Below are 24,673 nucleotides of genomic sequence, written 5' to 3' on the forward strand. Positions count from 1 at the left end.
AGCCAATTTTACAGCCCTCGGTTTCTCCCAAGATCTCCGTCGCCGACGGCTTATTTTCTATTTTCCACTGTGGCCTGGTCACAATATCCTCTAGATAATCAATCTAAAATGGCCTCCTGAAGGGACTTTCAATTTTAACATCCTCCGTGATCTAGATAATTACTGCCGCAGGACGGGCAAATGGTCCGAGGTCCCCTATGTTCAGGCCTTCTGATATTTACGCTCCCGCCCCTCCCTTTGCATCGATTGTTCCAATTCCCAGATCCTTCTTGCCATACAGACATCTCCTACATCCAAGCTCCTAATTTCCTTTGACGATGACCCCTCTCCACTAGCCGACCCACCCGAATCTCTCGCCTCTCCCCCCTCCAGAGCTCCTCTCCAACCTCCACCCTACCCTGAAGCGGTCTCTCCTCCTCCCGAACCCGCTCCGGCCCATCCAACCACTCCCCCGCCTCCCTCAACGGTTTCTCCTGCCACGCCCCTTGTCTCGCCAATTAGTGCACATACACGCTCTCACGACTCCCAAGATCCAAATCTCCTCTGCCCTCTGAGGGAGATGGCAGGAGCGGAAGGATTAGTTAGAGTTCATGTTCCCTTTTCCCTCCAAGATCTCTCTCAAATAGAAAGGCGATTAGGCTCCTTTTCTGCCGACTCTTCCCGCTACATCAAAGAATTTCACTACCTCTCTCAAGTACGATCTAACCTGGCACGATATCTTTGTGATCCTATCTTCTACTCTGACCCCTGACGAGAGGGAAAGAATTCAAACTGCTGCCCGAAACCATGCAGATCAGGTTCACCTTACCGACAACTCCATGCCTGTCGGAGCGACTGCCGTACCTGGCACCAATCCAGGCTGGACTTATCAGGATGGCCAAAACGGCTGTCGTAAACGCGACCTCATGATCCAATGCCTCCTGGCTGGCGTGCAGGCTGCCACTCATAAGGTAGTCAATTTTGAAAAACTAAAAGAGATAACCCAAGAACCTAACGAAAATCCAGCTATCTTTCTCAATCGCCTTACAGAGGTCTTAACTCTCTACACCCGGCTGGATCCCGACACCCCGGCAGGGGCAGCGGTCCTAGCCACCCATTTTATCACCCAATCAGCCCCGGACATCCGAAAGAAATTAAAACGGGAAGACGGCCCTCAAACCCCTATTCGAGATCTGGTAAAGATGGCCTTTAAAGTCTACAACGGCCGTGAGGATTTGGCAGAATCCAGCCGACAGGCTCGGATGCACCAGAAGGTGGCCCTCCAAACCCAAGCTCTTGTAGCCGCCCTAAGGCCGGCCATGTCCCATGGATCACAGCATCCATGGGGTCCGCAAAAGGCAACCCCGCCGGGGGCCTGCTTCAAATGCGGAAAAGAAGGCCACTGGGCTCGTCAATGTCCCAATCCCCGACCTCCTTCTAAGCCCTGTCCCAGCTGCAGGCTAACGGGCCACTGGAAGACTGACTGCCCTACGATTGGCCCTCCCTCAGCGTCTCCACGCGGGGGGCGGGCCGACCCAACGGCATTACCACTCGAACTGCTGGGATTGGCTGACGACTGACGGCGCCCGGACTCGAAGACCCCCATCACCCTCGCCGAGCCCAGGGTAACGCTACGGGGAGCGGGTAAGTCCATCTCATTTCTGGTGGACACAGGGGCTACCTATTCGGTCCTGCCTACTTATTCCGGGCCAGTTTCTCCTTCCCAGATCTCGGTCATGGGTATTGATGGCAAACCATCCTTCCCACTCCAGAGCGGTCCACTCCCATGTCACATTGAAGGACTCCCTTTTACTCGTTCCTTCTTAGTCATACCATCCTGCTCAGTTCCCTTGCTAGGCCGAGATGTCCTTTTCCACTTAGGGGCCTCCCTCCAGCTGGTTAGACTTGACCCTAAGGTCCCCTCCTCCCAACTCCTGCTTCCTCTTCTCGGCCTGTCTCTAGAACCCTCCCCCTCCTATCCCCCTCTTCCAATCACACCGAACCCAATCAATCCCCAGGTCTGGGATACCTCTAAGCCCATAATAGCAACACACCATTCCCCCGTCCTCATTCGCCTAAAGAACCCCTCCAAATTTCCATCAAGGCCCCAATTTCCCATCTCTGAGACTCACCTTAGGGGCCTACAACCTATTATCACCAGACTCCTAAACCAGGGACTCCTTATCCCCACTGACTCTCCCTGCAACACCCTCATCCTGCCTGTCCGCAAGGCCTCTGGGGATTATCACCTGGTCCAGGACCTCCGACTAATCAATGAGGCCATAATTCCTCTCCACCCAGTAGTACCAAACCCATACACCTTGCTCTCCCATATCCCCCCATCCACAACCCACTTTACGGTTCTGGATCTCAAAGATGCCTTTTTCACTATCCCCCTACATCCCGACTCCTATTTCCTCTCGCCTTTACCTGGACGGATCCGGATACTCATACTTCCAGTCAGCTCACCTGGACAGTTCTTCCCCATGGCTTCCGCGACAGTCCTCACCTCTTCGGTCAGGCGCTGGCACGGGACCTCACGTCCTGCTCCCTTACCCCCAGCACACTCCTTCAATATGTAGATGACCTCCTCCTTTGTAGCCCATCTCTCAGCCTCTCAAGACAACATACTGCAGATCTCCTCAATCACCTTGGCTCTCGTGGTTATCGGGTCTCCCCAGCCAAGGCTCAGTTATCTGCATCTTCTGTAACCTAGCTGGGGCTCCACCTTACCCCTACCACAAAAGGTCTAACAGCCGATCGCACCCGGATTATCCGTGAACTCCAGCCTCCGGAAACAGCGGAACAAATTCTCTCCTTTTTGGGCCTTATAGGATTTTTCCGACACTGGATCCCTAACTTTGCTCTCCTCGCTAAACCCTTATATCTAGCCGCTAAAGAAACCCCCCAAGGACCCCTCACCTCTCCTTCCGCCGTTCGACAGGCCTTTCTCACCCTCCGGAACGCTCTGATATCTTCTCCTCCCCTTTCTCTGCCCAACCCAAACCGACCTTTTCACCTTTTTGTGGATGAACGGGCCGGAATAGCCACTGGACTCCTTGCCCAGCCTGTAGGGCCTTCCTACCGCCCCGTGGCTTACCTCTCCAAACAGCTAGACCCAACCATTCAGGGATGGCAACCATGCCTTCGGGCCCTAGCAGCAGCAGCCGAACTGACCAAACACTACAGATACTCAACCACACAGGAATAGGTAACATCTCCGACTGCTTTCTATGTGCCTTGCTTGGCCGGCCACCCTTGGCTGCTGTCCCACTCGACCAGCCCTGCAATTCTACCTCCTACAAACTCCCAAAACCCATGTTTTTCCCCGTTAAAAGTCCCCATATTCCTTGATTCAAAAAATCTCACCATCTGTTACGGCAGCCGCCCAAATCCAGCCGATACTGGGTTTCTTTGCAACTCATCCCTCACGGTAAACGCATCAACTGAAGCACCACCAGGCATGTTTTTGTGGTGCAATGGTTCCCTCACAAAAGAGATCAATTCTTCCTCCCCCTTCCCATGTATCCCCGTTACTCTCGTCCCACAACTCACACTGTATAGCCAAGCCGAATTTTCCTCGCTAATCACGCCGCCCTTTACCTGACGGAAAAGAGCTATCTTTCTTCCTCTGGTCGCAGGCATCTCTCTCGCCTCCTCCCTGGTCGCTGCAGGCCTCGGGTTGGGGGGGAGCTCTAACACATAGTGTTTCAACATCCCGCGACTTAGAACATAAACTCCAGCTAGCCATTGAAGCCTCCGCCGCCTCCATCTCCTCTCTCCAGCGCCAAATCACCTCCATAGCCCGAGTCGCTCTCCAGAATCGACGAGCCCTGGATCTCCTGACAGCCGACAAAGGAGGTACCTGCCTCTTCCTACAGGAGGAATGTTGCTGTAAACGCCCTCCATCACTTAAGAGAAGAACTCCAACACAAACACCAACAGTCCGCCTCCCCAATTCCCGATTGGTGGCGATCCACCCTCTATACCTGGCTAACACCAATCTTAGGCCCCTTAATTCTCATCTGTATCTTGCTCATGTTTGCCCCGTTTTCTTAGGTTCCTTCGCAGGCGCATGGAGGAAGTCTCTTGGGTGGCCACAAACCAAATGCTCCTCGGTCCTTACACCTTGCTTCCTACAGAACCCCCCACTGGTCTCCCCTAAGCCTCGGACCTCTGGTCACCCGACTCCCCTTTCGACGCCCCCATTCAGCATGAAGTAGCCAGGGATCAGAACGCTGCCCCATTACACCAAAGATGTCGGGATGTAAGGCCAACTGGCCCGAGGCAGGGGAACGCAATCAGATTCACAGGTTGCATCAGACCGAAACTCTCCGGACCACCCAGTTCCAGAAACTGACCTGGAGACTTTCCGGACCACCCAGTTCCATGAACTGACCTGGGGACCTTCCACCCCGCCCAGCCTTCCCGCCTTTCGAGGGGCGGGACTAACGGTCCCAAGACTGATGCAACCGGCACCAGATAGTGCCACGACACCCGAAGAGACCACCAAATAAGGACTGCCCTCCCAGATTCACCACACCCCTTTCCCTTCTTCCCGTATAAAATCTTGCCCAACCCTCGCCCGGGTGCGACTTCTCTGGCCCCTTTCTCTCGGACCAGTGAACCTCGCCCGGGAGCGCCCCCTAATAAAGCTCACTTGAAGCTTTCGTCTGTTTCGCGGTGCCGTTTGTTAAGATCCCACCTTACAGTTACCCCTTTTCCTTTCTTTCCTGAAACCCTTCATCCAGACCAGCCAGGGCCTCTATTTTCCCAGACTCATCATGGAATGTCTCAAGAAAATCAGATTAGCAGAGTGGGCTCACCTTTCTGGAGTGCTCTTGCGCTACTTCATGACCTCCTCTTGAGAGAGGTATGAGCAGTGGAGCTCAAGCTGGGACCAGGAACAGCCAAGGTCAAAGACCAAAGCTGCTGGCTTCTGTCTGTCCCGGGAAGAGTCCACCCTGCAAATTGCATAGCTGGCTTCATGCACCCTCATCCCTACCCAGTGGTAAAGAACCCTAAGGGCAGGTGGACCAGTTGAGGGCGAGGCAGGCCTGCCACCTTCAGATCTGGTGCCCTAACCAGTGTGGGCGGCTGGTCAGGTCAGGAGGCCCCTGAGCGAGGGCGCAGCTAATTTTGTGCTCTGGGTGCTGCTGCATATTCAACATATGCTTAGTTTTAATAACAGTAATGAAAGTCAATAGAATCTAGGTCTCTTCATCCCGAATTCAGCATTCTCTTCACCCAACAGGCTTCTTCTGTCTTGCCTATAAAAACAGCACTAAAAATATATCTCTCGTTTGTGTCCACACCTTGCTATGTACCAGGTGATCCTGTTAGAACAGCCGAGGGGCAATGTGACAGCTGGGCCAATGGCCATTGTCCTCCGGGTGAACGTCCAGCCATCTGGACAGCTTTGCCTGCCCATGGGGCACAGTGAGAGACTGGAAAATGCCTTAAGGCACCAAATGATGTGAGCTCGGTGATGGTCCCAGTGAATCCTGAGACAGAGTGACCCCTCGCCACGCCCACGCTGCACCAGGACATCTGCCTCCCCCGGGATTAGGACACAAGAGGCATCTTCTGCGGCCACCACGTTGAAAATCCAGATCCAGAAAGTCTTAGAGCTCCATCTTCACTCGCTCAAAACTGTGAGTGTCCACAGTGTGCCAGGCACTGTGCCAGCGGGACATCAGACAGTTAAACAAGGAAACTTAATAAAAGCCCTGGCCCCTGAAGTGCTCTCTGTGTAGAAGGCTGTGCAGGACAACAAAGGCTCACAGGCCCGGTGATCAGAGCCAGAAGAGGGAGAGGCCGAGGAGGGTATGTGGGGGAGGGGGAGGCGTTCTGGTCCAAAGGTGCCACTTCTGTGACGCTTCCAGGGATCCACGTGGATGAGTCCTTGTGGGAGGTCATGGCAAGGAGAGGCTGGCGAGGCACATACAAGTCAGGAACTGAGTTCAGAAAGGTCTGGAATACCATGCAAAGGCGTCTGGGGTTGAGCTGAGAACCACAGAGACAGAGGTGGATGACAAGGGGAGGAGGAGCCCCGCCAAAGACGGCTGCCCTTGGCCGAGGCAGAGGGGGCGGGGGCGTAGATTTCAGGGATGCTCAGGAGATAGGATGGTACCTGGAGATTCTCAGGGAGGAAGAGGTGGGAGCACCACGGTGTGCCCCCAAGTTTGTGAGGTGTCTGGGGGAACAGTGGGAAGCTAGGGTGTAGAGGAGGGAGGGGTTTATCTGCAGGCCAACCCTGGAAGGAGACACTGGCACCCAGCACGTTGCTGGTCCGGCTCCTGGAGGGTCCCCTACCCACCAGTAGGTGCCACTCAGAGAGGCAAACCCTCCCTGGGGAGCATGGCGCCTCACCAGCTCTGACCCTCGTGGCGTGTGCATATGCAGGTTGGTGCACGGGCACACACATGTGTGCATACACACACATATGCACACATGCACACATACACACACACAAGTATAGCATCTCACCCCAGGCTGAGGACACTTAAGGCTCTGCAGCAACCAACCCCTGCCGGCCCCGCCCCCAGTCCAGTTCATCTCTCCTCAGACCCACCAAAGGAAGCTTTAGGAGGGACTGACCTGGAGGGATGAGGGGGAAGGAGGCGCCCACCAGGCTGGGTAGAACTGGCCGAGTCAACCCTGCTGATCCACAAGGAACCAATTTCAGAGCCAGCTGTCTGCCCTCCCACCCCGGGCCACCATTCCTCCCCGTGGGGCGCTGAGCAGAGTCTCGCCAGCCTGCACGGAGTCCTCTTGACCTCCCAAACCAGGGTCCCGAGCAGAAGGCTGGAGGAGGAGACACGACTCTACCGCCACACACCTGTCGGCAGGTGAGCCCCAAGGAGACAGAGAGCCCAGACACCCTCGGCACCCTGCCACTCCCAAGTGCGGGAGCAGCATCAGAGAAGAGCTGGGACAGAATCAGAGTCACTGCAAACAGTCGGGAAACTGACTCAGGAATGGGGGGGGGGGACCACCTAAATATTGTTTACTTAAAACAGGTATAATTTTATGGTGAGAGCAAGTTCTAAAATACAAAATAAGCGAAGTAGGAAACGTGGTGCTTAAAAGAAGAAATTCCTAAACTGAACGGTGTTATCTGCTTTCAAAGCCTTGGGTCGTTGTAAACTGTGAAGAGCTGTGCACCGGCTAGTTGTTGCTATTCAGGGAAGTCCGGAGAGCTAAAGGAAAAAGCAGACCATGCTCTGCTACTCGATTTAAGAGAGGTAAGCTTAGTGGATATTCTTGAATATGGAATAACGCGGAGGAGGCTCTGGTGGAGCTCCAGGGCGGTGTGCCATGCTGTGCTGTGTCAAAGAAGAGTTCAAGAGGCAGCGGGTGGGCAGTGGGAAGGAAGAAAGGTGACCTAGGTAGGAAAGGTGACCCAGGTATTCATATGCAAGGCATCTAGGGAAAATTGCTGGCTCTGACCTCCCTCGAAGCTCTGCCCGCAGCCCCGTGCCCTGCTCCAGGCTCCAAGCACAAAGGACAGACACACTCACAATCCAATTTGTTACACTTCCACCTTCCAGGGAGAGAGGGAGGTGAAATAAAAAAGAAAAAAAAATCCCATTATCTTTATCTGTCCTTCCCATCACGTGCAGTGGAAAATGCAAACTGGGGCGACAGCTGCTGTGAACTCTTTATATTTCACTCAGAAGATAGTGTATCTTTTTATTGCATACAGGAATTACTTATTTGAAAAAATATACCCTTTCAGACAGAAGGGGTGGCGGAGTTCCGGGGCTATTGATGGGGCATTTGCTTTAAACCAGAGGAATCTCTGCAGGTCACGGCCTGTGGAGGAGCCTGCGTGGAAAGGGAATGGATGTTCTCTCCACCTCCCTGCTGTGTGACCAGGGCCCAGGCTCTGTGCCTCTCTGAGCTGCAGAGTCTTCTGTTCAGTAGAACAGAATGGCATCAGTTATTTCCTCTGGGGAGTGAAGGGAGGAAACAAAGAGTCCCTTGGCTCAGAAAGAGAAGTGTCCAGCCTCCTGCTACTGTGCGAAGCAATGAGGAACTCCTAGTCACGTTGGTCCCTCTGTGCCTGGCACAGAGCTTGCCCCATGGCAGGCTCTTATGATATGTTGGTTGAAGAGTTTGGTGGTGTAAGGGGGTACCTATATCTGATACCTGTGTGTGGAAAGGGGCATCAGCTTACCCGATACCTGTGAGTGGAAAGGGGCATCAGCTTGGTGAGGACAGCCTCACATATAGCAGAGCAGGGAGCCCCTGGCACTGGGCTTTGAAAACTCCCAAGGCCCACCTGCTCCAGCACAGTCCCTAACTCCTGCCTGGGATATCTTTCCTTCCCTAGATTCCAACAGACTGAAAGAAAGGCAAGTTCTGTGTCCTTCACTTTGGCTCTTACAATGGTTAGTTTTATGTGTGAACCTGTCTGGGCCACAGTGCCCAGATAGGTGGTCAAAAATTATTCTGGATGTTTCCATGAGGGTATTTTTGGATGACATTAATATTTAAATGGATGGGCTTTGAGTAAAGCGAACTGCCCTCCATAATGTAGGTTGGTGCACGGGCACACACATGTGTCTAATTAGGTGAAGGCCTGGGTGGAACAAAAGATTGACCTCCCCTGAGCAAGAGGGAATTCTGCAGCAGCTGCCTTTGGACTTGAACTGCAACGTGGCTCTTCCCTGGGTCTCCAGCCTGCTGGCCTACCCTGTAGATTTTGGACATGCCAGCCTCCACGCTAGACACTGAGTGTTTGTGTCCCCCGCAAAATTCACATGTTGAATCCTAACACCCAATGTGATGGCATTTGGAGGTGGGGGCCTTTGGAAGGTGATCAGGTCATGAGGGTGGAGCCCTCATGAATGGGATTAGTGCCCTTATAAAAAGGACCCCAGAGAGCTCTCTTGCCCTCTTTCTGCCATGTATGGTCCCAGCAAGAGGACGGCCATCAATGAACCAGGAAGCGGGCTCTCGCCAGACACTGAGTCTGCCGACACCTTGATCTTGGACTTCTCAGCCTCCAGAGCTGTGAGAAATAAATTTCTGTTGTTTATAAGCCAGCCAGTCTATGGTATTCTGTTATGGCAGCCCAAACAGACTCCTCCTAGTCTATTATTAATTAAGTCCTCCATAATTGCATGAGCCAATTCCTTCAAATAAATCTTTCTCTATGTAAACATATCCTATTGGTTCTGTTTCTCTGGAGAACCCTGGCTAATACAGTTCCCCATCTTGGCTCCTTAATGCCTGGAAGAGCAGGTGAAGGGGTGGAGGGGGTGGCGTGGGAGAGCTTCTGTCAGAGGAGCAATGAACAGAAGTGTCGGGAATGAGGGGCTAGGCCAGGCCAGGCACCACAGATGATGAAAGGCAGGGGGAGGGGTTGGGGCTGGATTTACTTGGGGCAATTACAGAGGCAGCTTAAAATGCCTTTGCTTCTTTCTGGGCTGGCCTGGGACAGATGTCCTCGCCTTTCCAGGGGCTGGGCATCAGGAGGGGGAAGGCAGTCTTTGCCCAATGCCCTCAGCTACGGGAGGAGGAGGCATGGGGGGTGGGAAGTGAAGTGGAGGGGGGATGCTTGGCTGTCTTGCCTCTGTCAACGCATGTGGCTCAGAGTCTTCTCTGTGCCTATGTGTTATGTGTCCCTTTGGCATAGATTAATTTTTGATTATAATCACACCTTATATTTGCAAACTGCTTTCAAAGCACTTTCACCTACATGATGGGAAAAACTCGCCTTGCCTCTCTCTCTCTCCTTGGGGGCCATGCAACTGAGTCAAATCAAATCTTGCGGAAGAAGCATTTGGGTCTCTGAGGAGGCCCCATTTTCTTTGTTATCTGGCTTTGGTAGAAAGAAGACCAGAGTTGTGGGAGCAGCTCCAGACCCTGGACTTAACAGAAAAGAAGGAAATTCCTCGGAAGAGCACCCATCACGGGAGGCCTTTGTGAGAAGTTCAGTATGACTCCCCTTCCCCAGGAGGATGGGGCCCTGAGACTCAAACTGCCTCCTTTCTTTGGCTTCTCCCCTTTACCCTCCCTGCTGTGAGGCCTTGTGCCTCCAGGGTGGCCCCTCCATCCTCCCCAGCAGCTCCTCTGATGGGAAAGGTAGGTCCTTTGTCCTCTTGGGACCTGGCGAGCACTGTGTCACTGCAGGTCCAGCCCCTGGCCTGAGCAGCCTCTAGCTTGAGAGAGCAGCAACTCTCCGGCGGCTCCTGGTTGCTGCTCAGCCCTCAGGCTTCCTTCACTCATGGTGGACAGCAGGAAGTGGACAGCAGGAAGTGGGCAGCAGGAAGTGGACAGCAGGAGGTGGGTGGCAGGAGGTGGGTGGCAGGAAGTGGACAGCAGGAGGTGGAGAGCAGGAGGTGGACAGCAGGAAGTGGACGGCAGGAAGTGGACAGCAGGAAGTGGATGGCAGGAAGTGGATGGCAGGAAGTGGACAGCAGGAAGTGGACGGCAGGAAGTGGACGGCAGGAGGTGGACGGCAGGAAGTGGACAGCAGGAGGTGGACGGCAGGAAGTGGACGGCAGGAGGTGGGTGGCAGAAGTGGCCGTGGCTGCTTTGGATGCTGCCGCCTCCACTCCAGATGCATCACATCCTTTCATTAATGATGCTTTGCCGGGCTAGAACCCAGCAAATGTCCTGAAGTTATTATTATTATTTTTTTAAAAAGCAGCCCCTGGGCTTCCCTAGTGGCACAGTGGTTGAGAGTCCGCCTGCCAATGCAGGGGACACGGGTTCGTGCCCCAGTCTGGGAAGATCCCACATGCCGCAGAGCGGCTGGGCCCGTGAGCCATGGCCGCTGAGCCTGCATGTCCGGAGCCTGTGCTCCTCAATGGGAGAGGCCACAGCAGTGAGAGGCCCACGTACCGAAAAAAAAAAACACAACAAAAAACCAGCCCCTTCCCCTCCCAAGCTCTGGGTGTATGGCTTCCAGGTGCAGAGGGCTGGTCTTGAGCAGCATCCACCAGCCATGACACGGTCTCTCTCCCCCATGGGAGGTCACCCCATTCCCAAGCACCAGAAGCACACAATTCTACACGCACCCGCACCCGTGAGCTCTCGCTGTGCTCTGGCACAAGCTTTCCAAACACCTTCGGCATAAAGATACAGGTTCTTATAACAGCTCCTCCTCTTGGCCCCCCTAGGCCGGGGCTCTCCTCCCACCCACCCATTTTGCAGATAAGGACTTTGAAAAGCCGAGGGTGGACCCTGCCATGGCTCCCACAGATGAACAAAAGGCATGGCGAGTGCTACCTGGTTACCCTAGTGAATTCAACTCTCCCTGGGAGACCCATTATGGAGTAGCCCACTTAATTGTTTAGGGGTGGGGAACACAGGGGTCTTCCTTCCCAGGAACTTGTTTTCTCTTGCACTGGTTCCATAAGCGAGCCCTTGGCTCCATCAGTCTGTGGAACGTTCATGGCAGCAGAATCACCCGCATACAGACACAAATGCCCACTCCAACTCTAGGGACCAGTGCCCGGGACACACATGGACACACTCGCCCAAACACTCCCCCCACCCCCACTGCAGGCTCTCACAAATGCTTCCTTTTGGTCCTAGAAACAACATACACAGAGACACCTCCAAAGTGAAGGGGAGCACATGCTCAGCCAGTCTCTCTCCCTGGGGCCACGGAGCTCCAGGCACAGGGCCAAACACATCCCGCCAACAGCCAGCCAGGAGGAGATGGGGGAAGGGAAGCAGTAAGAATTGAGGTGAGTGAGCAGACATTCTTGATCCTGAGTCTTTAGGCATCAGAATTTCGGGGCAGGTGGGGTGAAGCACTGGGAGGGGATCAAATTCCCTGTGGAGTTTAGAAAATAGCACAGATGCCCATCTGTCTTGGATGGCTTAGCTGAAGCCAGCTTAGAGAGGCCAGATGGATGGATTAGGGGCCTCTGGAGGTCCTCCCACCTCTATGTTTCCACCAATCTCCAGACCCAACCACACACACACATAAACACCTTTTCCTCCAGGCCCAGGACCAACAAACAGACACATACCATTTCCTTACCACTATTACCTTCATAATCAGTAACAGCAGCAGCCAACACTGAGTACGTACTATGGGCCTGACAGTGCATTAGAGGTTTTTACATGCATCATCTCCTTTCATTCTTACAGTGAGGCAGGCACTATTATTAATCTCCATTTTATAGGCAAGGAAACTAAGGCACAGAAAGGTTAAGTAACTAGACCAAGGTCACACAGCTAGGACTTGGTGGAACCAGGACTCAAACCCAGGCATGTCTGATGCTGATCCACAGTGCCAAACTGCCTCTCTTCAGCCCTGGCCTCTTTGGGGCTTGGGGCTCCCCACTAGGATTTCCCCAGGACGATATCTTACTAAACACTCAGGCAAGCCATAAATTCAAGGACAGCTGGCCCTAAGTGGCATGCCCTTGTTTATACAGGCTATGCGATCTATTCGTGGAACATTCTAATAAAATGCCATCTTGCTCCCCAGTAGGCTGTCATATCTCATTTTTCTCTATCCTTTCTCTCCATCCTCCCATCACTGACCCAGATCCCTCATGCCTTCGGTAGTCAGCAAAAACTAGAGGCGCAGAACAGAGGCGAAAGGAAGGGCCTGGGGGAACAACGCAGGTAGTGGTAAGACCTTGGGCCACACAGATTCAGACTAAATCCTCTTCACTGCCGACGTGACACCTCCACTCCCACCCCTCGGCTACTCAAAAGATCCCAGAGGCAGTCACATCACCAGCAGACTGTGGTCCCCCCTCTGCTCACTGCTCACTAAGTGGCCATGAAGGTGCACCTCCTGGGTTCCTGGGGGCCGTGCACGCCTGCTCCCTGCACCCTGGCTCCACTGGTCGGTAAGAGGGGCTTCCAACCAGTCACAGCACAGCCCCCTAGGTGGGCGGCCCTACTCACCCAGGTCCATGTCTGCAGCCTTGGGCCGGTGGGAGCAGGGCACATTCTTGAAGATGGCGTCCAGAATCTTCTCCTTGACCTGAGTAATGGTGTCGCAGTTGAGGATCTTCACTGGGACCTCAGGGCTGTTGGCACTGTCTGGGTTGACACAACTCAGGACCTGCGGGCGGTGGGGAGAGGTGGTGAGTGGGGAGGGCAGCATGGAGAGCCCTGGGAATGCCAGCCGCATCCCGGAGTCCTATCCTGACTGGCTCCGCCTTGGCAGGTTGGACTGGACAGGGGTGGGGCGACCCCAGCCAAGCCCTCTACCCTTCCAGTCCCCACAAGCAGCAGGAAAGTGGTACAGCTTCAGCATCACTGCAGGAGTAGGAGCTGCATATTTCACTCCTCTTCACGAGAGACTCCATTAAAATCCTGATTTATCAAAGGGAACAATGTCCAAGCAGGAGGAGGCAGTGAGGGGCAATGTGTCAGAGAAGGGACACTACTGCATGTCCCCCTGCCACCTCTCTCTCTCACTCACACACACACACACACACACTCACTAGGCAGCATCTCAGCAGCACACCCAGACCCTCGCCCACCTCTGAAACCCCCATCCCCCATCCCTGTGTGTCAGTCTGTCTTTCTCGTCAGTCTATCCCATACACACACCCACACTAATGGGAATCTGGCTCCTTTCTCCAAAGATGTCATGTGCTTCGATTTTTGTGAGGGTTCTGGGCTGATCGGAGGTTGGAGAATCTGTAAGAAGCTTAGTGTGTTGTTTAAAAATAAAAAGGTGCCCTTTAAAAAACTTCAAGTTCAGGCCACCTGAGAGCCCTTCCTGGCTCCGAACCTGAAACCTGGTATCAGGGGAAGAGGCCACCCTGGCTCAGGACCTCCATTTCTCTTTTTGGAACTAGTCAGATAAGATAAGACTCTGCCTAATGCACCAAACTATATTTTTTCCTTTAAAAAGCCCTGGACCAGGGCTTCCCTGGTGGCACAGTGGTTAAGAATCCGCCTGCCAATTCGGGCGACACGGGTTCCAGCCCTGGTCCAGGAAGATCCCACATGCCGCGGAGTAGCTAAGCCCGTGCACCACAACTACTGAGCCTGTGCTCTAGAGCCCGCGAGCCACAACTACTGAGCCCCTCGTGCCACAACTATGAAGCCCGTGCTCTGCGACAAGGGAAGCCACCACAGTGAAAAGCCTGCGCACCGCAACGAAGAGGAGCCCCCGCTCGCCACGACTGAAAAGAAAGCCCGTGTGCAGTGGCGAGGACCCAACGCAGCCAAAAATAAATAAATAAATAAATTTATTTAAAAACAACAAAAAAAGTTCTGGGCCACTTCTAACAGCTTTGCTTCTCTTGCTATCCTCAGCATGGGCTCTCTCTCCGTGGTGAGACCGTGGGATCCTTGGGTGGACCAGAGTGGATCCGGGTGGGTGCTGTGGGTCACAGGTGCTGCCAGGTGGCCGTGCCGTGCCAGGTTCTGCTGCCCGTCTGACCCTGCTGCCTGCGCCCTCTGTGCGCTCCCTTCTCAGAACCTTCACTGAACCGCCTCCCCCACCAACCCTTTGCCAACCCTACGTCTGGTCTGCAGATCCAGACGACAGCCTTCCTCCCATCCCCACCCGCTCCTGGTCCACGTGGCGGCGGTCAGAACCCTGGCCCCCGGACGCCTGCCTTTCATTAGCGACCAGACTGCTGTGAGCTCCCAAGGGAGCATGCTCATTCCATTAAGAAAAAGAGAACCTCCTAAATCTATAAAACCGAACTGTCACCCTCAAAATGTTTGAAACCGAAAACAATGCTGGAAGGAACTCTGGACGGAACTCTGGACCACGTGCTCCTCCTGTGTGCCCTCTCCCAGTCATTCCCTGCCTCCTAAGAGCCTTCCGGGACCCCTCCCAGCCCCCCTCCGTGGCCAAGCACAGCCTAGTACTCGGTGCTGCCCTGAGCTCTGGGCCAGTGGTGGTGGAGCCTGGGCTGTGAGACCATGAAGCGGGGGCTGCCACCCGAGTATGCCCCCCTGACATTTCTGCTTGCCCGTGGGGTTCATGGTGGCCCCATGAGAACAACTCTGTGGGTGCCTCAGGGCATCCAGAGAAGCAGCAGTGGTCCCACGGAGGGACAGGGCTCCCTGGCCGTGCCCCAGCTCCACCTGGAAGTTCTTTTCCCCAGCCCCACGCCCACGTGTCTTGGCTATTTCAGAGCAACTGCCTGGGGTTTGTTCTGCTGGTCAGTGCTTCCCAAACTTTCCTGTGAATAGAATCACTAAGGGCTTTTGTGAAAACGCACATTCTGACTCAGGAGGTCGAGGATGGGGTCTGAGACTCTGCATTCAGGCAGGATCGCAGGGGAGCCCCTAGCACTCTGGCAGGCTCCCAGTTTATGCCCTCGGGCACCCCCAGCAGCAGGGCCCTAGGCCATGCTAGTCCATGTTCAACCTAATTCATCACTCAACACATAGGTGGTGCATCTGACTGTCAAGTGATGCTGGCCGAGCCTCTCAGCACCTGTCTCACTCTTTGTGGTTACCCTTTCTGCCCAGCACAAGGTTACCATCAGTTGGCCCAAAGTACCCTGGGCTCCTCCAGCCAGTGCTGAATTGCAGGCCACCCTGTCTTTTTCTGACCCCTCCATCTTGGAGTCTCGGGTCAGCCCTGTCTGCTGCTAACACACTTTCTTCCTGGCCCCTCCTCACCACCACGGGGCTGCTCCCCCTTCCACGTCGGGGGTTTCCTTTCACAGGCCTGAGGATGGCTATGAAACCTCCCCGCAGCCACTTCTTCTCCGAGGAGGACAACCGGAACGTCCTTCCCCTTTCCTCGCGGTGCCTCTCCCCCAGCTCTTTCCACCCCAAATGGATGCGCGTCCCTGACCCACTCCCATTTCCTCACATTCTCCTGAAGTCATCTGCAAGCAGGCTGGGTGTGCTAACAGTAGTTTGGCCTCTGGAATAAAGGATGCTGCAATTTGGGGACAGAGTGTTATTACAACTGTGCTGGATTCAATACTGGGGAGCCGCTGATGAGATGGGAAAGAAAGGGAGGGAGAGACCAGGCAGGAGACATTCCAACAGTAGTTCTAGCTCATTAAGAAATCTATTCAGGTCTCTATTTCTGGAAGGTTTTTTTCTTCCTTTCTCATTATTTTTTTTTTTTTTGCGGTACGCAGGCCTCTCACTGTTGTGGCCTCTCCCGTTGCTGAGCACAGGCTCCGGACGCGCAGGCTCAGTGGCCATGGCTCACGGGCCCAGCCGCTCCGCGGCATGTGGGATCCTCCCGGACCGGGGCACGACCCCGCATCGGCAGGCGGACTCTCAACCACTGCGCCACCAGGGAAGCCCTTCCTTTCCCATGTTACTCAGAGCCTCTAACCCCCTCCTCCGGGGCAGACCACGACTGCAAAGCAGCAGGGCCCTCACCCACCCTGCTGCCGCAAAGCCTCGTCACCTGAGCCAACCCCGGCCAATCTGCTGAGATGCCTGCTGGGATTCCCAGGGCCCTCCGCGGATGGAGTGGGACAGGTGCATCACGGGCGCAGCACGCCCAGCCGGCGGGACTGGCTTTCTTCAGAGGGGCAGGGACGTCTCCCCAGCTGGCCTCGGGGTCTGGGGTTCCTCCTCGGCTCGGGGCCCCTGCCCGGCTCTGCCACGCCTCGGCCTGCTGCGTCTCACTTCCCAGTGACTCTAAACCCCACCGATTCCCCGTCCTCTTTAACACCACTGCTGGCTCTTCCACCACCTCCGTTCTTGGGCTCCGCCCACGTACCACCCTCCACATTTATCTTTTATCATCTTGTTTTCTCACTCCTTTCTTCTACCTCCTCTTCTCTTTCCTGGAAAAGAGCTGGTGGGAGATCACAACTCTCTCCAAAACAAGCCCAAGAGTGAGCTCCCCCGCCTGGACAGACAGTGGGCACCAGCGGACAGTCATGGCGGGAAGGAGGAAGCAGAGCCCCTGTGAGCCAGCGGTGGGCTGACCCTGGGCTCCCGGCTTGGTACACCAGATCCCACTCCACCTTCTGGACACCTTCGGGAGGCACATGCTGTCATTATCCCTTTTATTATTATCCCTGTTTTTTTTTTCAGATTAAAAAAACAAAACCCAAACTTGGAGAGATTAAGCCCCAAATCCCCCAGCTGGTCAGAAGGAGTCATAGCTCCAATCCAGCTCTGCCCGATTCCAAACCCCGTGTTCCTAAATGCTGAGCTTTGCTGCCTCCTAGGATGACTGTTTCTGGCAGGAAAGGGAGTGTAACCTTGACTGAGGGGATCCCCCCATTCCCTGGTCAAACACCTTAAACCGCTAGGCCAGCCTGGCCTCCCATCCTACAGCTCGGGTCATGTAGGTGCGGGCTTCAGGAGCACGAGCAACCATTTCTGGCTTCCCCTCTTTCGTGCTCTACGTGCTACCTGCTTGGAACTGGTCTGCAAAGTGTGGGTTCTCCACTGGGAGAACTGCTGAGAAGGAGTTCATTCCCTGGGGTCAGTCAGCCAGCTGTCGGCCAGGGGTTACTGCCCCACAATCCAGCGCACCGGCCTGAAAGCACACCAGTCTCTTGCTGTTGCTCAGGTGTGTCTGAGCCACCGGTCCTCAAATCCAGGTGCCCTGGCATGTTAGGACAAGGAAGTCGGGGTGACCGGCACAGGTGGAACACCAGGCTGGCCCCGTGCAGTGGGCACCCAGAGAGGTGGCTGAGAGCAGTGGCGTTAAAGAGGTGTTAGAGAGGATGGTCATCAGCATTTCCACCATCCCTTCGGCGGGGCAGGGGCTGCACAGGGCCAGAACCCACCCACCAGAGCCACAGGGAGGAGCTGGGAGGCTGGCTTACCAGAGTTTTGTAGTCGATCTGCTGGCGGATGAGCTTGTCCTCGCTCAGAGAGTAGCGGGCCTCGCCCGTGATGGCGTCAATGGGCCCCTTCTCCATCTGCTGCTTGATGGCGCAGAACAGGGAGAAGAGGGGCTCCCCGGCACACTCCTGGACACAGAGAAGAGCCGTGCTGGGTGGACCCTGAGCCCCAGGTGTGCGGAGCCCGGCCTCCCCCAGCCTCTGCCTCTCCGAAGGGCTGCTTTCCACTCCTCAGTTTTACTTCTCTTCTCCCGCTCCTTCCCACTGCCATTCTTGAGCTCTCTTTTCATCTCCCCGGCCCCCTCTCTGCCCCTCTCCCCGCCCTCACTCCACCCTGCTTTCTCTGCAGCCCTATCAAGAGACAGAGGTCCTAGAGGGGTGGGTTAGGGAGGGTGGGAGGGAGGGGGCGCAAGAGGGAGGGGCTATGGGGATATATGTATACATATAGCTGATTCACTTTGTTATAAAGCAGAAACTAACACGACATTGTAAAGCAATTATACTCCAATAAAGATGTAAAAAAAAAAAAAAAAAGAGAGAGAGAGACAGAGGTCAGTCCTCGGTGGCGTGAACTCCTTAGAAAACAAGTTAGTAATTGGAGGCTGAGCAGCTCTTCCACCTCCCAGGCATGTCCTCGGCTTATCTGCCGCCACACGCGCTCCTGTACCTGCCCAGGACCCTCATCAGCCTCAATAAGTCTGGGGCCGGAGGGGCAGGAGGAGAGCAAGAGGGAAAAAAGGGGTGACTTGTCTTCAGCTTGAAATGGGAATGCAGGGTCTTCTCAGAGGCTCATCTCCCCTCACCTGTGAGAAAGCGGCCTGTGGGGACCGTGCCTCTCAAGCCAGGCCTGACCGTGGGTCTCTGCCTCCTGAGATGGTCAGGAGCCTGTCCCCTCCATGACAAGGGAAACAACACTTCTTGGTGGGGTTCTAGGAGCTGGGCCCCAGCATCTGTGGACTTGGGGGCCATGGAGGGAATAGGGGGGATGCTGGTTCATTCCCAGGCTGGTGGGGAAACTGAGGTAGGCCCAGAGAGCCCCCAGAATCCAATCATACCTTGAGGAACTTGTAGAGCAGGAAAGTAAACCAATTGGTCAACATCTTCTCAGCCACCGACTCAGTCCTGGCACCAGTCACAGAGGGACCCAGCGGAGCAAGACAAAGACAGAGGCAGCTGGTCAGACTTCAGGGGCTGGGAGGGCAGGGGGATCTGCATGGCTCTTGCTGGTTAAGGCTTTCAGGCCAAATCTTAAGACCCTAAGGGATACCTGAGTTACTTGGACTCCTAGACACACCATAATGATAAGACAAGCTTTGCCTACCAAGCGGGGAGATGACCTTCTGTGAGCAGGCTCCCGGGTGAGTTTCTGTGAGAATGCGTTAGAGCAGCACTGTCCAATTGTCCAATGGCACTTTCGGGGTTGATGAAATAGCCCAATAGCACTTTGTGCTGTCCAACATGGTAGCCAGCAGCCACAGAGGCCTACTGAGCACTTGAAATGCGGCTAGTGCATCTGAGGAGCTGAATTTTTTATTTTATTTACTTTAAATTAACTTAGATTTAAATAGTCACATGTGGCTCATAGCTACCACATTGGTGATAGCCTTAGAGAACTTTATAGGATAGGTGTGTTCCTTGGGGTAAGAAACGAAAAAAAAATCTGGGAGATACTCATTTGGCAAGGGATAGAAAAGAAGGTGGCAGGGGAAGAGGGTCATGGAGAAAGGTCAGATAGACTAGACTGAGCCCATCCCCTAAGCTAAAGACTCCCAGAGTAGGTAGTATCATGCAGCTGGATATCCAGCTCATTCCAACAGATGCCCAAATTGTCCTATTTAAAAGGCTTCCATGCACTTTGGAACTTCTCCTGGGAACGTTTCTAGTGTTTTATTTGCAATGACAGGGAGTTCATTCTTGAGTCTAATTTGCATCTTTCATGCTGCTACCCAAACCTATTTATTCTTTTACTTTGGAAGTGAAAACACCACAGCAGCATTATGAACCAAAGGACACGTTTGGTTGCGTGCATTTAGAAAAAAACTACATTCAAACTTGCGGTAAGAGTGTGGCCAGCTCCCGAGAGAAAGCACCCATCCCGGTACGTCTGGATAGAGTTGAAAGTGGCAGTTGCCAGAAGATACTACTAACTAAAATCCCAATGCAGCTGGGCAGCTGCCAGCACAAAATGAAGCTGAGAAAAGAAGGAAGACTATTGAAAGGAGGGGGGCAGCCAAGGGCAAGAAGAAGAAAAGGAGACAGAGGAGAGCAGAAGAGAGAGAGGGCAACCGGGAGAGAGCAAACGGAAGACAAGAGGAGGGGACACACAGAAACAGAGCGAGACCACGCCGGGAAACTGTCGGTGGGAGTTCTGGCAGGTGGTGGCAACCCTAGAATTATGCCGGTGGGTGGCTGCATGGGGAAAGTAAAACAAAAATCAGAATGATCTACCTTGGTGTTTCCAAAGCCGTATGATTGCTCCTATATGTAGCAGCCTTTTGCAGCTGTGCAGGCCAGTGCCCATGGCACCAGGAAAAAGCCTGAAGTAAACACTTCAGAAAGCCAAGTCTACTCACTGGACCAAGCAGGAGGCCCTACCTCAGACTCAGAGACCAAGGATGGAGGGCAGGGGACAGGCAGAGGCAAACGGTAAATGGGGTGGTCCAGGCAGAGGGTTGGAGGTGATGGCCTGATGGGGGAGTTTTCCAACTTCATCTCTTCGAAGGCTAAAGGCTTTGGAGTAACAGCCTGGAGAAGAAATGGCCTTCAAGTGCATGAACAGTTTGAATGGCAGCACAGATAGAGGCAGAGGGTCTCGATTTCCTATAAGGCAAAGCCACGGGATATGGCTATGTCTGCACACGTGACCGTGCAGATTTCAACAGTGTCGAGGATGAGGCATCCCACAGTGTTGAGAGGTGGACCCTGGACCCGGGCAGAGCCCATAGCAGGGGCCAGGAAATACTTGCTGTGTTGCATCAGGCAAGTTGCCGCTAAAGACCTCTAATTCAAACACAGACTGGACCAGTGCTTTTCAAACTTTACTACACATTCAGATCCCCTAGGTTTCTCGCTAAAACGCTGATTCTGATCTAGTAGGTGTCGGGTGGCACCTGAGATTCTGCCTTTCCAACAACCTCTCAGGTGATGCTTCTGTTCCTGTTACCGGACAGCAGTGAGAGGTGCAGGGGCTGAAGTTTCCCAACTTGAGATGCTGAGGTGGGTTCCCAGAGGGGCCCTGAGGTATCTCTCCTGATTCAAGCTCTGACTTAGATAAGGTGAGGGGATGGAAAGATGGCCTCTGAAGAGTGCCCAAGAGAAAACCTCTGACAGAGAGGGTCAAATCAGGGGAGGGTTAGAGCGGAAGGAGGAGAATGGAAAGTGGATTTAGGGGCAGAAGAAAAACCACGGGGTGAGCAGATGGGCCGTGGTTGAGTCAGAGGCACCAACATGATGGACAGGTTCTTCTAAGAGGGCATGCGGTGCACCCTGGCCTCTGGCCAGGTCAGTACCTGACCTTGGGGGGCTTGGCTGCTCCTGGGAGCCCTGCCCTGGTCTCCAAGGGCAGGAGGGCCAGGCCGGTGTGCTGGGCTGGGTCGGGGCCCCCGGGGCCGCACCCCTACCTCCTGAGCAGCAGCTTGGGATGGTTCTTGCTCTCCAGGTTCTTGTCTATGAGGTCAGCCAGCAGCTGCTTCAGCACGTCAGTGGCGTACTCCAGCTTGCTCTGCAGCACCGTCATGATGAGCGAGGCCACATTGCCGCGGTCACGCATGGAGAAGCTGCGCTGAGACTCCAGCGTGCGGATGAAGGACAGCAGGAACACCTTGTTGTTGATGAGCTGAGCGAAGAGCTTCAGGCCTTTCTCCACGCGCTCCTGCCGGTAGCCTGGGACCTGCGGGGGAGACCCCGGGGTGCGGGGGTCTTGATTGCCGCCCGAGAGGGGCGAGGCTGGTGGGGCCCCAGAGACACCCCACCGGGTGGGCCGTGCACACTGTTGACCCTCCCACCCTCCCATTCACCCACGACAGGCCACCTGGCTGATGCCACCAAGTCCTTATCTAGAGCCAGGTGCCACATTTGGTGTCTACCTAACCTCCATCACAGCCCACGAGGCAGGTCACTGTCTCTACAGACAGAGAGAACGTCATCATTAGCATGGCGTTGACAAGGGGACGCCACGCCACTGGAGACCACCATCATAGTCCCAAGTAGGGACTCCAGGAGGTCGGGGCTGCTGTGAGTGACACCCTTGCTGGGGGATCACCAAACCTGGGCCTCTGGCTAACCTAATGCTGACCTGTCTCTGGCCCTGGGGGTCCTGTTGACAGACCAGTGGCCTCAGAGTCAGGACTTCTGGGTTCCACGTGGGCTCCGACATCCCCATGCCATATAAGCTTGGACAAGTCCCTTTACTTCTCTGGGGGCCCAAGTTCATTCACCTGCAAAAAGGGAAAGCTTAAGCCCAAGAGCCTCTCAGGCACTCCCTAACTCTAGCATCTGATGTTTTCTTAGGGATTCCTTTTGAGACCCTGCTCCATGCAGGGAAAGGGGAGGAAGAAGGTTTTGTCTTCCTGCCTGCATCTTCTGTTCACTGGGAGGTCCATGCAAGGGTGCAAGGGTGTACCATCCACTCAGCAAACACGAGCCAGCGACCGAGCTATGCATGGAGGATGTGTCTCTGAGATGCACGAGAATAGGTACGGCGGCACCATGCGTCATGCCCCAGATGGGAAACAACCACAGGTCCAGGAACAATAGGGGGGCTCCAGGAACTGCAGTGCAGTTCACAGCAACAGGGATGGAGGACCCACTGCTACTCACAATAACAGGGATGAATCTTGCAAACATATTGAAAGAAAAAAGCCAGGCACAATAGAGAGCATACTGGACAATACCATTTAAATCCAGATTTAAGAAAAACAATTAAAATTCATCAATAATGGGAAAAAAAGGGTTTTCTGGGGGCGGCTGTGACTGGAAAGGGGCACGGGGGGACTTTGGGAGGCTGGTAATGTTCTGCTTCTCGATCTGTGTGCTGGCTTAACGGCTGTGTTCACACGGGGAAAATGCGCTGAGCTGTGTTCTGATAATTTGTGCATTGCTCTGTCTGTATACTTCCATTAAAACAAAAAGTTCACTTAAAAAATGAAGCACAGCCTCTGCCCTAGAGGGAAGGCCCTCTGAGAACACGGAGTAGGGCATCTGGTGGGAAGTGGCATGCTGGAGGAGGGGGGGCGTCCAAAGGAGGTGCCATCGAAGCCTCATCTTGAGGGATGTGTCCCCCTTGGTGGGGGCAGGGAGGGTAAATGCACCAGGTCCTTGGGAAGGAGTGCCCCGTATGGAGCAGTAAAGAACACAGTTTCAGAGCCCGTTGAGCTTGCATTAACTTCATCACAGTTGTTTGTGAGTTGCAGGACCCTTAGGAGACTCAGTTCCTTTATCAACATGAAGGTACTGCAGCTAATACGTATACAGACCTTACTCTATGCCAAGCACAGCTCCACATGCTTTAGAAATACTGACCCGTGTAATCCACCCAACAGCCTACGAGGTAGGTGCCATTATTACCCCAGGGTCCCACGAGGATAAGGAACTTTCCCCAGATCCCAAGAGAAGTGTCAGAGCCGGGCCATGATCTGGGCAGCTGGCACCGTGTCCTGCCCCCTCCCGGGACTCCTGAGAGCACGGAACGAGGTGTGTGAAAAGCCTCAGCACCATCACAGTCCAGTTATGGAATGGCAGCAATTTCATCCTGCTTCACTCTAAAGGTTTTAAACTGGGGAGGATGGAAGTTGCCAGAGAAACCCTGTTTGCCAAGGCCCACGAAGCCAGAAGATGCAGAGCCGGAAAGTCCATGCCACTCATGTACGGTGCCAGCCTGTGTTCCGGGCTCGGGGCAAGGCGCTGGCTGCAGCAGAGTCCAGGCAGACCCAGGCCCTGCCCTCCGACGGTCAGCCAACAGTCTCAAGGCCCCTTCGGTGGGGGGACCCCTGAACTCTCCAGAGAGGCACTCACATCGAACCCCCGCTGCCTGGCACCAGCAGCCCCCACAGGTCAGGAACACGCGTGTTTCCAAAACAGGTCCGTCCGCGGTTCCTGTGCCGCTGTGCTGGTACACAGCTGTGCTGGTACACGGAAGGCTGGTACCTCTCCAGGCAGTTCTCAGGAGAGAGCAGAGCTCACCAGAGCCAGGGTGGTGCCGGCCAGGCCACCTGCGATTCCTCCTGGCTCTCAGCACAGCCCCTCCTGGCGACCCTCTGGTTCCCCAAGGTCTCCAGCTTTGGCTTCCCTCCTGCCTGGCCCCCCTAGTCCCCCACTCCACGGCGGCTCTTGAGGGAAGAGCAAGGGAGACGTGGCCAGCTCACTGTGCCACTGCGCGGGGCCTCAACCTGCCCAGACGTCTGTCTCCTACTGCCCAGCCCCCCACTCCGAGACAGCCCCTCCCACGCAGGCGTACACGTTCTACTTCCCCTCTCCTTCAGACCTCTCAGAAGACACTTCTCTGATTTGTCCTGATGATAAGAGACAATGCCACTTCCTGGGCTCCCGCCACGGGCAAATGACAGTCTTGGCGCACTGTACACATTGGTCCAATGAAGCCGTCTCGTGACCCTCTTTTAACAGCCTCTCAGGGAAGCTACTGTGGCTTCCCAAGGCCAGCCAGCTGGTGGAGGGTGGGGCTGGATGGCCAAACCCCAGCTTGCTTGGCTCCTGAGCGCCCGTCCATCCTCCGCATCCTTGGCCTGTCTCGCCTACCCCTGGGCCTGGGAGGTGACTGGAAGCCAGCTCTGAGTCCCTGCAGCGCCCCGTGCAGGGCCTCCTGGAGCTCAGGTGGCCATCCATCGAGGGCAGGGGAGCCAAGTGCAGGCTTGGCTTGTGACACCTGGAGAGGAGGAGGAGGTTGTGCTCTGGACTCCCTGGCCTGGTTGCACGTCCTTCTGGGCAGCAAGGCTCAGGGCCCTGGG

At 54.7% G+C, this 24,673-nt stretch overlaps 1 protein-coding gene across 3 annotated transcripts in view; it reads right to left on the reverse strand.

Moving 5' to 3' along the window:
* Positions 1 to 24,673, reverse strand: part of PLXNA4 (plexin A4) — a 627,343-nt gene that overhangs the window by 25,908 nt on the left and 576,762 nt on the right. For all 3 annotated transcript variants that reach the window (XM_060108908.1, XM_060108911.1, XM_060108910.1), the window contains exons 22-25: positions 21,332 to 21,600; positions 18,767 to 18,833; positions 17,694 to 17,840; positions 12,868 to 13,027 (exon numbers count right to left, since the gene is read on the reverse strand). In XM_060108908.1, the coding sequence (XP_059964891.1) occupies positions 12,868 to 13,027; positions 17,694 to 17,840; positions 18,767 to 18,833; positions 21,332 to 21,600 (643 nt within the window). The remainder of the gene's footprint in view (positions 1 to 12,867; positions 13,028 to 17,693; positions 17,841 to 18,766; positions 18,834 to 21,331; positions 21,601 to 24,673) is intronic.

The sequence above is a fragment of the Mesoplodon densirostris genome, chromosome 9 (genome assembly GCF_025265405.1).
Source record: "Mesoplodon densirostris isolate mMesDen1 chromosome 9, mMesDen1 primary haplotype, whole genome shotgun sequence".
Taxonomy (NCBI): Eukaryota; Metazoa; Chordata; class Mammalia; order Artiodactyla; family Ziphiidae; genus Mesoplodon; species Mesoplodon densirostris.